Here is a 12,145-nt window from a genome sequence, read left to right on the forward strand (position 1 = left end):
CACATGCTCCCAAACCCTAGTTCATACGGACACTGGCATCACGGCGGCCTCCCATCCACACGGGGTGCCATGATTACGTACACAACGCGTACGGATGTCGCTATCAGGAGTCATGGCGGCGCCCCTTCCTGTTTGCTCTAGGCAGCTTCTTTTTGGTGGTGCATTGGTGCTGCAGCATGTGGCTGCTGCAGCCCCGACTCAGGGCAAAGATGGGCAGCACGGAGCTGCCCGTCTGTTGAGCCCCATAGATTTTTATTAATGTCTATGTTTGTCAAGAGAGCCAGGGTGGTGTAATGGTTTGAACATCACTGAAAGTAATGCTTCTCACACAGAGAATGCTCTTTTCTGCACAAAACAAACAAACCCAGTGTGTGTATTTTGCATAAAATAAGTCTTGTACTGTGAAAAATCTCATCAGTTCTGGATTCTTCACTCTGAAATTTCCCGCTACACGTATTTTCAATGTCCCCCCCCCCCCCAAATCTTTTAAAATCTTTTTCCTTCCCTATTACAGACCCAGAATTGAGAGTATTTATGGAAAGGCAATTGTTGTGTGCCTTCAAGTTGTTTCCAACTTAAGGTGACTCTAAGGACTGAGAGTGTGTGATTCACCCTAGGTCACCCAATGAGTTTCCATGGCCAAGCAGGGAATCGAACCCTGGCTTCCAGGCTCATAGTTTGCATCTGCACTGCAGAAATAATCATGTGACACCACATTAACTGCCCTGGCTTAATATTTCTGGGAATTGTGTTTCTTGTGGCACCAGAGCTCTCTGACAGAGAAGGCGAAATATCTCCCAAAAGTAGCTCCCAGAATTCCATGGCATTGAGCCGTGGCAGTTAAAGTGGTGTCAAACTAGATTATTTCTGCAGTGTGGATGCAGGTGGAGCCCAACGCTCAAACCACTATCCACTATGCTGGCTCTCATAGAAAGATTAGTGATGTCCTAGTTCTCCAATGCCTCATTAGGCCCCAGAGTCCATTTGAGAAGTGATATCATTGACAAATGATTCACTATCTTGGCTTGAGAAAAGTGATATTAACTTTTTTTTGGAAATCACCCTGCATATCCCAGGGCTCTGCCCCCTTCAGTCATTTCTCAGGATGGATGTGACCTCCAGCTCACTCCTACGTCTTATGACCAGAACCCAAAATCACCATCTCATTCTGGAGAACTGGCCAGATGGTGACTCACAAGTCCAAGGCGATAAAAATCCAGGCCCTAGGGCAGCGCTGGCAGAGTTGAAGCAGAGCTCAGGAAGAGCGTTGCTCACTCTTTGGACTGTGACTTGCCAAAACCATGCCAAATTCTCAGGGCTCTTAAAGTCTGAGCACATGATTCCCCTTCCCCAGTTCCTTAAAGTCCTATCATGCCACCTTCCTGCTTGCAGAAAACTGAAGAACCGGGAAATAACATGTTATATTTAATTACGTCACATTTCATGCTTGTTGGGAGTAGTCAGCACATAGCAGTGTTTCACACCGTTTCAATGCATTTTAATGGACCATTTTTAATGCATTTTAGCGCACCGGTTTTAATGCATTTTAATGCAGTTAGTCCCCACTCCCTTGCTATTTGGTGGTGGAAGATTAAGAATGTTTTCTTGTGCCATTTTGAGGAGATGCAGAGGGAAGAGGTGTAGAAGAAAGTCCTAGGGAAGAGGGAAGAGGTGTAGAAGAAAGTCCTAGTCTTGGAACCAAAATACATTGCAGAAATAATTGAGTTTGACTCGCTTTAACTGCCCTGGCTCAATGCTAGGAAATCCTGGGAACTGTAGTTTGGTGTGGTGCCAGAGCTGACTGGCAGAGAAGGCTAAATGTCTCACAAAACTACAGTTCCCAGAATTCCCTAGCATTGACTCAGGGCAGTTAAAGCAATTTCAAACTGGATTATTTCTGCAGTGTGTCACAATTGGATTTTAGCCATTAATGGCTAGTAGCCACGATGGCTATTGATTGCCTTCAAGATCAGAGACTATAAGTGTCTCAATATAGATATGTGGGACTGCACTTTTGTTATTATTGTTGTTGTTGCCTGTCCTCAAGTTGTTTCCAACGTATGGTGACCCTAAGGTGAATCTGTCACAGGGTTTTCCCAGCAAGATTTGCTCACAGGGGTTTTGTCTGTGCCAGCCTCTGAGGATGAAAGTGTCTTATGCTCCAATCCTAGGAATCAGGTACTTTGACTACAAGAGCTGTTGAGTAGTTCATTCAGTCCAGATCAGTCACAGATTATCCAGCAGATGAAGGGAGAAGCAAAAGCGTGGTCATCAGCCGGTCCAGAGGTCATTTGGGAAGTTAATACTTATGATGATGATGATGATGATGATTGTTATTATATTTATTTGTATCCTCTTTTCCCAGTACTAGGACTCAGAGGGGCTTCACAACATTAAAAACAGTACAATTAAAAACATAGAAAATAATACATTAAAAAGGAGTTAAATTATTACAATATCAAAACAGATAGTTATTAAAACTAAAATAAAGTCATAATTCATAGCTAGTCCGAGGTCAAAAACACACCCCGGAAAGTACTGCTAGTCCAAGAAAGGAGGGTTGAAAGCAACAAGAGGCCAAGGAGTGGCTAGATTTATAGGCAGTTGTTACAAGACCCCAGGTGCCTACTTAGGTCAGCATCTCCTATTTAGTAACCTCTTGGGAGTGGTACAATCTTTCTTTGTCCATCCTCTTTGAACCGGAGACTAATGCTGTTTAGTGTCTTTCCCATTAAAAGTGAGCCAGCATGTTGTAGTGGTTTGAGCATTGGACCATGAGTCTGCAGATCAGGGTTCAAATCCAAGTTCAGCCATGTCAACCCATTGGGTGAACTTGGGCAAGTCCCCTTTTCTCAGCCTCAGACGATGGCCATGGCAAACTCCCTCTGAAGAAATCTGTCCAAGGAAACCCCAAGATAGGGTAGCCTTAGGGTAGCCATAGGTTGGAAACGATTTAAAGGCACATGACAACATCGGCATCTCTCCCTTTACTCTTAGCTTTGCACTTGTCAGCATTTCCCCCAGGAGGCGAGTCCACTGTTTTCATTCAAAGGGTTCAATGGGTACAAAGGAGGTTAAGAAGGTTTCAATTAACCCAACGTTCTTGTATTGAGGTAGGCACTGACCAAACTTTCCGTTTTACTTTTCTCTCACCTAAGGAGTAAACGGCATAAGTCAGGTTCCATGGAGGACGACCTAGATGCCAGCCCAGGGGGTGAATACTATGCATCACCAAGTTCTCCAACGAGTAGCAGCCGCAACTGGACAGAAGACATGGAAGGGGGTAAGCAAGGGGGTAAGCCTTCTCAAAGCCAAGCAACTTTGGAGTAAGTTGAGTTTGTCAAATGGAGTCAGTTCTTGCCTACACAGCACACAACTCTTCCCTCTCAACTGCCTGGATGTTTTCTTCCAGATTGCAAATAGTGTGCACATATATACATGGTATACTTTCTTTTTATACTGATGTATTGAAAACTGATGCATTTGTGCTGTGTTGGACTGATGCCTGGTACCCACCAAACAATACACACACAGGAGACTACGTTCTTCTCTAGTTGGCTGTTTCCATATATACTTTGCAGTATCACACTATGCTGCAATCGTGCTATTCTTCCACTAACTGCTATGGCTGCCTCCTGTAGTATGCTGGGATTTGCAGTTTAGGGAGAGGGATTTATAAGTTTCAGCTAAAGAGCTCTTTGGCCTCACTAAACTACAAACCCCAGAATACCAGAAGAAACTACTGTAGTTATTCATGCAAATAGTCAAGGATTTATGTCCCAGACATGGTTCTGTTGAAACATTGCTAAGATAACAACTCTCACCATCCCTTACCATTGCTGAGGTGAATGGGAACTGGAATCCAACAAAACCTAAAAGGTCACAGTTTCCCCTTAAAGGAGGCAAGCTCCCATAAGAGGCATGCTGCTCCCCACTTTTCCCATGGTCCATGAAAATGCAGAGGATGCCTCTTTTAAGATGGTGATTGCCAATTGCCAATTTTATAGCCAGTGGTATTACTTTCTTCTCATCCCCACAAAAGTGGCCTGATGAATCAAGAGGCCTTTAGAGTCAATCAAAAAAGGCACACGTTTAATTGCAATTGTGGTTATTATTCATCCTTTTCCTTTTTTTATTCTCATTCCTTCCGTTTTCTGATTTGGGAATATCTTCCTGGAAACCCGCATCCACCAGGATAGTATCACGGGCAAAATCAAAGAAAGTCCCCTTCCTCACCCGGTCCCTATTCCTTCCCTGACTGCAGACGTGGTTCAGATGCTTTGCGAGAAGCGGTTTAGTTCAATCCTTGTACTGGATGTTCTGTAAAATCCTTCTAAATGAGCGTCTGAGAAAGGACTAAACCCTTTAGTGGCACCGCCTAAACCAACTGGCCCAGATAAATGGAGGGAATGGGGGGTGGATAGGATTAACTCTCATAGCCCCATGCCCCAGCCCCCTCCCTTCCTTCCTTCCTTCCTTCCTTCCTTCCTTCCTTCCTTCCTTCCCTCTCTCTTTCTCCTTCCTTCCTTCCTCTCTCCTCTTTCTCTTTGCTCCTTCTTTCCCTCTTTTTAGTTCTCTCCCTCCTTCCTTCTTTCCCTCCTGCCCTCCCTTCCCATTCTCTTTCTCCTTCCTCTCTCTCTCCCTCACTTGTTTTAAAGTGAGAACTTACATGATTTTATTTCTGTTGTTGTTAAATACTTTTTAAACCTTAATTTTGTATATTTTTTAACTACACAGAGGACCTTCCATAACATCGGGCTGGCGGTCCACAGATTTGACCACTCTCAGATGGTCAAACCCCACATTATTCAATGGCAGTGCACATGTGCTGGTGCATCCATGTGTACATCACTGCCATTCAATAATATGGGGCATGACAGTCCTTTTTTTAAAATCATCCACAGGGCCCCCCAGAACCAGATGGGATGAGTCCACTGTCTGTATTTATATTAGTATTTGCTGCTCTTTTGTAACCTGTCTGAGTTCCACTCTGGGAGAAAGGCAGGATAACAATAAAGGAATGGATGGACTTTTCCTTGGGGCACAGTCTCTGAAAACCAAGGTCACAAATAACACGCGCCAGTTGTAGGGTTTCTTATAGGGACACATAAGACAGTAGGGAGAGCCCACTATTGCCCAGTTACCATGCACCTGGATGGCACAGTAACATCCCTCCTCTTCCAACTCTTCTCCAGGCATCTCCCCGACTGTGAAAAAGACAGAAATGGACAAGTCTCCCTTCAACAGCCCGTCTCCGCAGGACACTTCACCTCGGCTGAGCAGCTTCACACAACATCACCGTCCTGTCATCGCCGTACATAGTGGTATGTCCGCTGTCTCCGGGGAGGGCTGGGAAAGAAGTCTCTCTCGACTTACGTTAGGCAAAGCCACATTGGAGGATGAGGCTGGAGATCCCTGAGACCGTTTCACTACAAGTCTGTCCCCTGCGACATGTGCGTGCGTTCCCAATTTTCACACGTCCGGTGCTATTGTTCTGAAACTTCCTGAAATAGAAGTGTTTTTATGAGAGAGAAAATGGCTATATGACCAGGATAGACTGACATCACAGAGGAAACTCCCAACTCCAATCTCTCCAATAATTTGAAATTTGGTGGTGGGGGGGGGGAATGTTTAAAAAAGAAAATGAATACGCATGGACACATGAGCACACATCTTTAAAAGAGGCCACCCAGTGTGCTGTTGTTTAGGTGTGTAGCTTTAGTTGTTGAAATGGGGTGAAGCTGGATAAACACAGGTGATACGGACACACTTTTATAGTAGTAACAAGTAGCAAGTACATTTCTATACCGTTATCAGGGCACTTAAGCACTCCCAAAGCGGTTTACAATATTATGTCTGCCTTCTCTCACTTTCTCTCTGTTTATGATGTGTCTTCATTCTTTGTGACTGAAAAATGTCAGACCTTAGATTTAAGCATGAATTAGATGATTTCTCTGAAGATGCCAGCCATAGCTGCTGGTGAAACGTCAGGAATAAACTCTTCTATAACATCACCACGTAGCCCGAAAACCCCACAAAAAACTAAGTACGAATTACTTTTAAAAAACAACAACACTCACACAGGTAGAACTAAAACAAACTGGTATGGCTTATTGTGGTACCTTTCCCCAAGCCATGCTGGTAGTTATTGATATTGAAAGCTGAATGCGCAGTGCTTTTGTCCATTTTCAGTGGCTGGATATGGCAGAGAGTGATGGAATCCCTCCATTCTGCCCACAAGAAGGTGACAATGATTTACACCACTCTTATTGCTGGAAATGGGCAACAGACTCTTGTGGGTACTTCTGTGAGGTTCCCATGCCCAGGAAGAAATTTATACTGGTTTAACTATCCCAAATCAGCCCAGCGCTACATCCAACGTTGGTCCCTTTGCCGGCACTTGGAAGGGACCCAACCACGCAACACTATTTCAACCTGGAAGCCCCTGAGGATGATTTTAAAAGTTGTGGTCTAACACAACTGGAGGAAATTTAGTTGAAAAAGGCTGCTGTATGATCTGGTGCAAGAAGGAACTCAGTTATATTTTCATATCTGTTCAGCTATTGTTTTCTAAGGGGGGGGGGGGGGGAGTTTGTTTCCGCTACACTCTGAATCTGAATTTTGAAGTACGCAAATACTTCTGTGGTTTACCAAAACAAAACATGGTTTGAAAACACTGACTGTGGCAAAAATGTGGATGGCTTTGAAACTGAAAATGCTTGCATGCTCTGGGCCCCACAACAAACTCCAACTCCCAGAATTCCATAGCCTTGAGCTAGGGCAGTTAAAGCAGTGCCAAACCAGGTTATTTCTTCAGTGTGGATGCAACCTGTAGAATGGTTTCTAGAATCCAGGTGGTCAAGATGGCTAGGCGATTCAGGGAGCCATACATTGAAGAGTAACTTTTTTAAGCTTTGGGGTTGCTCCTTTGCCCAATTTTTTAAAAAGCCATAGGTTTGTAACATTAGAGGGGGGAGTAGAACCACTTGCTGGAAAATGTAAGGAAACATTCTGCTCAAGAAATGTTAGCAAGCTGCTTGAATATACATTAGAAATATAAATCCCAGTTTTCATGGTGAACCTGTCGGGGTAAAGAAGGGGAGGTGCCATCAACATACCTATCATCAGCAGAAAGATGCCAAGACTTTGGGAAACTGGAAGAGGAAAGTTGTCTTGGTGCCAAAGATAGTGGTCCCCACAGGGTCTGTGTTGGTGGCAGTGAGACCCCTAATGTCCAGGCCAGGCATCTCATATTGAGTGGAAATAGGGACTACAAATCCTATAATTCCCCAAGACACTGGGTATTCTGGCTCAGAAATCCTGGGGACATAGACCTTATCTGTGCGGGCGATTTATCCCAAATGATCTCCCGGGCTGGCTGCATCCTGCTTATGCGATGCAGATCCAAAACCCCAAATCAGGTCTGGACTGTCTTCATGACACCTTATTTGGAGAGTCTTCCCCCTAACCTGTAGTTAAATAGCTCACCATTTGCTGTGGATTTTCAGTGACAATAGTGGCTGCCTTTTCACTCGTGGTCCTTGAGAGTTGTCCTATGCCATTGTTACAGATGCAGATTGTTCTGTGGCCCGAACAAGGCACCTAGCATCAATAGTAGGGTTGGGTGCCTTGTTCTGACCTCAGCAGTGGTGCCAAGCAATAACAATGGCAAGTACATTTGTATACCGCTTATCAGTGCACTTAAGCACTCCCTAAGCAGTTTACGAAGTGTAAGCTAATTTTCCCCAACAATCTGGGTACTCATTTTAGCAACCTCAGAAGGATACAAGCCTGAGTTGAATGTGAGCCTCCTGGCTGGGATTGAACTTGGAACCTTATGGTTTGTGAGTGAGTGGCTGCAGTACAGGCATTTAACCACATCTGCCCTTCAATGCTGGGGAAGAGAACCAAAAACCCATGCAGTAAGGGAGAGATCTGAAGGGAATTCAGGGTCAGAACTCACCAGGGGCAGCCTGGAGTATTCTGGCAGTGTACATGACCCCATAGGTGTAAAATTCATTCAGATCAGAAATTTGCAAGGGACTGACCGGCTTGCCAAGAATAGGTATGGAGAGAGGCTGGGATGTCCTGTACAAAGCCATTATTCGTTGCACTTTGTGTGGCATCTGCGGGGGAGGATGGAGGAACGGTGCACCACTGGAGGCAGGGTGATCTCCTGCCCTGATCCGGCGGTTGTCTCTCTGCAGAGGAGCCCGGGAGCAGGAGGGTCTGGGTGTGCGCTGGTGCCGAAGGCCACCCAGTCTCCTTTCTGTCTCTCTCGCCCCCTGCAGGTATCGCCCGAAGCCCCCACCCCTCTTCCGCACTGCACTTTCCCACCACATCGATCCTACCCCAGACGGCCACCACCTACTTCCCGCACACAGCCATAAGGTACCCGCCTCATCTGAACCCGCAGGATCCTTTGAAAGACCTCGTCTCGTTGGCCTGCGACCCGTCCAACCAACAGCCGGGACCGGTAAGGACGTGCCACAGGCGGGTCTCCCATTTTCACCCCTCGTGCACCAGGGGATTCCAGGAGGAGACCTTCCACCTCAACCCAGCCTCTCAAAGTGGGTGGGATACCTGGGAAACTGCCGGGTGGTCTAACCGGGCTCCTCCAAACACTTGCAGAACCAAGTCCTCCCCTGACCTTTGGATCCATTTCTTCATGAGGACTAGAACCTTTTCCCTCTTTTTATTTGAAACTGCAAAAGATAGTTCTGGAAAGGTGGTAACTTTTCTCTAAAGTGATGAGGACATTTTTATATAAAAGATACCATTTTATGATGCAACTGTATTTAATGGAACTTGAGCATCCATGGATTTTGGTATCCATGGACGATCCTGGAACCAAAGCCCAGCCGATACCAAGGGCCCACTATAGTTCAGGAAAGAAGGTAACGTTTTTCTAAAGCAGTGGTTCCCAAACTTTGGTCCTCCAGAGGTTTTGGACTTCAACTCCCAGAAGCCCCAGCCAGCTTAGCCAATGGTCAGGAGTCCTGAGAGCTGAAGTCCAAAACATCTGGAGGACAAAAGGTTGGGCATCGCTGCTCTAAAGCGATGAAGACTAGAATATATATTTATTGTTTAGTTTTAAACTAATAAAAGCTAGTTCAGGAGTGAAGGCATTGAAGAGGAGATTAAACTGACCTCCCTCATCTATGGGATGTGGAGAGAGCAGACATTTCATGGCTTGTGACAACCCTAGTGCCTTCTGTTTTTATTGTTATATTCTAATCATGTGTTGCAGTGATAATAGTAGTGGTAGCAGTTACAGTAACAACAACAGCAACAATAATAAGACCTAGAACGGACTTGCTGTACCACAATCATGGAAGCCACCAGTCCCATAAAAACCCAGTACTGCTGAAATTGCAACCTGTTGCCCCCCACTTCCCGGCCTGAAAGCCAAGTTGAAGTTGGCTAAGACTGCAAACTGAGCAAATCAAGGGCAAGAGGAGACGGAGAGAGCTGGCAGGGAGTCTTTTCATTGCTTTGATGCCAGGCGCATCTTCATGGGTTCTTCATCGACCTCCTTCCCATGCGGCCAGAACCACCGGCTCCCTTCCCACACACGCAAACACAGGCTGGCTGTTTCATGTACAGCTTGCTTCTCTTCTCCTCTGCCTCAGTGGGAGGTTGCAACCTTCCTGGCGGGGGTTACCATCAAAGGCTACCTCTGATGCTCTTTGGCTACCTGCAGGGCAACGGGTAAGAAAGGGAGCGAGGAGGTGCACCATCCACCCCCTTAGGCACGTATTCTGAATGTAGAAGCTGGTTGAGCTTTGTTAGTCTTTGCAATAGTTTCCTTTGGTGCTACAGTTTCCTTCTTGTGTATAGCTGAAGTTCTGGGCTGGAAACAGAACTGAAGGTGACCCAATACAGGGCTGCCTTCATTTGGAGTTAGACGCTAAGGGATTGGCTTGAAATTTTCAGGCAGATTTCTCCTTAAACATTGGCAGTCCAAAATAACCAGCACTGTCTTTACGACTGTGTAAGTCAGCGGTTCTCAACCTGTGGAAGTCACCGCAACATGAGGAACTGTATTAAAGGGTTGCAGGATTAGGAAGGTTGAGAACCACTAGTGCAGTGATGGCGAACCTATGGCACGCGTGCCAGAGGTGGCACTCAGAACCCTCTCTGTGGGCACCCCAGCACAGAGTTTGCCAGAGTTTGTTACTAGAAAGCCAGAGGGATATGGCACTTTGCAATAAATAAGTGGGTTTTGGGTTGCAATTTGGGCACTCGGCATCTAAAAGGTTCACCATCACTGCACTAGTGTAAGTAGACTTATGTCTGTGGGAAACAGAATTGGGGAGTTTTGCAAGGTCTGTATTCAGTATGGAGAGGATCTTATTGTACATGCTTACCACATAGGTGCGAATGATGAGGAGCCTATTTTAAAAAGTTGGCAACCCCATTTGAGTGTCAGGATTGCTAAAAGCATAGGGCTTGAAGGCTTGGTATTTCAGAGCAAGGTATTCAAAAGCCCTCGGCCAAGGAAACCCACCAGGTGGCCTTGAGCAAGTCACATCCTCTCAGCCTCAGAGGAGGGCAATGGCAACCTCTGAAGAAACTTGCCAAGGATAGGTTCGCCTTAGAGTTGCCATAGTTGAAGACAAACAACATACACACTCACACACCCCATGATCAGAGGCAGGTGAGCTGGCCATGGTTCTCCACGTTCCCCGGTGATGCCGCCCACCGTCCCTCTTTTGAAGCGGGGAGGTTCCCCCGGGTGGGCATGCGGCTCCCGTGGGCAGTGCTAACGGCTTGCTCTGTCTTTTTTGTATTGTGTCCCTAGTTAAATGGAGGTGGTCAAGTGAAGGTACCCGGGCACTACCTTCCCACCCAGATGTTGGCGCCGCCGCCCCCGGGCATGCCCCGCCTGGCCATCTCACCTGACACCAAATCTACCACGACAACTTCCGAGGGAGGGACCACCTCGCCGACGTCTCCCAGTAAGCAAGCCCACCCACCCACATCCCCTCCTTCCTGCTCCCAACATGGCCACTTGCCTGCCATCCATCACCAGTTTCCTTACTCTCTGACCATGATTTGAAAACTCAGGCCACCTTGTAGCTTTGCTTTTATTTCAGGGAAGGGAAGACCCTAAGGCAAACCAATCATGGGGTTTTCTAAGCAAGATTTGTTCAGAGGAGGCTTGCCATTGCCTTCCCTTGAAGCTGAGAGTGTGTGCTCAATGTCACCCAGTGGGTTTTCATGATTGAGTGGTGATACGAATCCCTTGAAGTCCTAGTCTAACACTCAAACCCACTATATCACTCTGGTTTATTCTGGGGAGGGTTGCCATTGTGTTCCTTAGAGGTTGAGAGAGTGTGACTTGTCCAGGGTCACCTAGTGGCTTTTTATGATGGAGTGGAGATTCAAAATATGGTCTCCTGAAATCCTAGTCCAGGACTCAAATCTACACCATGCTGCCTCTTGCCAAAATGGGATACAGGAAAGGACAATGTTATTATTAATCTTGCAAAAAGGCTAGAATTGAGAGACATAGTTTGGAATATCAATATGCAAAGGGATCTTGTAGCATGTTTGGGAGTATCTAAGGAAGCATTGGAGGAAGTACCTGAGTCTACAAAAGCTAATGCTACAACTTCTTTCACGTAGTTAGTCTCAGAGGTGCTACAAAATCCCTTTACTTACAAAGCGTAAAAACTCTGGTTACCTATTAACCCTGGTACACAGACGTCTACTAGGATATGAATTACTTCCAAAGTGTTAAAGCAAGGAGTTCTGCTTATAAGAAAGTCTGCTGTGCTGAAGCAGCATTCTCTTTGTAAAGAATGTGTGTGTGTTTGTCTGTGAGTTTGTGGGTATGGCTGTATTTAATCTGTTACAGAAAACCTGGCTATTAATACATGTAGGCTGCGTCCGCACTGCAGAAGTAATCCACTTCTACACTACTTTAACTGCAATGGCTCAATGCTGTGGAAATCTGGAACTTGTCATTTGTTGTGGCACCAGACTTCTCTGACAGAGGAGCAAAATATCTCACCAAATTACGATTCCAAGAATTCCATAGCATTGAGCCATGGCAGTTAAAGTGGTGTCAAAATGGATTATTTCTGTAGTGTGGATGAAGCTGTAGTGTTGTTGCCCAAAGAAAGATGGCGGACTGGTG

At 46.0% G+C, this 12,145-nt stretch overlaps 1 protein-coding gene across 6 annotated transcripts in view; it reads left to right on the forward strand.

Moving 5' to 3' along the window:
* NFIC (nuclear factor I C) overlaps positions 1-12,145 on the forward strand; it is an 84,041-nt gene that overhangs the window by 64,195 nt on the left and 7,701 nt on the right. For 3 of the 6 annotated variants that reach the window (XM_089535580.1, XM_089535577.1, XM_089535581.1), the window contains 4 exons: positions 3,159-3,295; positions 5,196-5,324; positions 8,292-8,476; positions 10,805-10,961. In XM_089535580.1, coding sequence (XP_089391706.1) covers positions 3,159-3,295; positions 5,196-5,324; positions 8,292-8,476; positions 10,805-10,961 — 608 coding nt within the window. The remainder of the gene's footprint in view (positions 1-3,158; positions 3,296-5,195; positions 5,325-8,291; positions 8,477-10,804; positions 10,962-12,145) is intronic. The other 3 variants (XM_089535578.1, XM_089535582.1, XM_089535583.1) reach the window with 3 other exon arrangements.

This window comes from Sceloporus occidentalis, unplaced genomic scaffold (assembly GCF_023333645.1).
Source record: "Sceloporus occidentalis isolate IW3139 unplaced genomic scaffold, rSceOcc1.0.p SCAF_8, whole genome shotgun sequence".
NCBI lineage: Eukaryota > Metazoa > Chordata > Lepidosauria > Squamata > Phrynosomatidae > Sceloporus > Sceloporus occidentalis.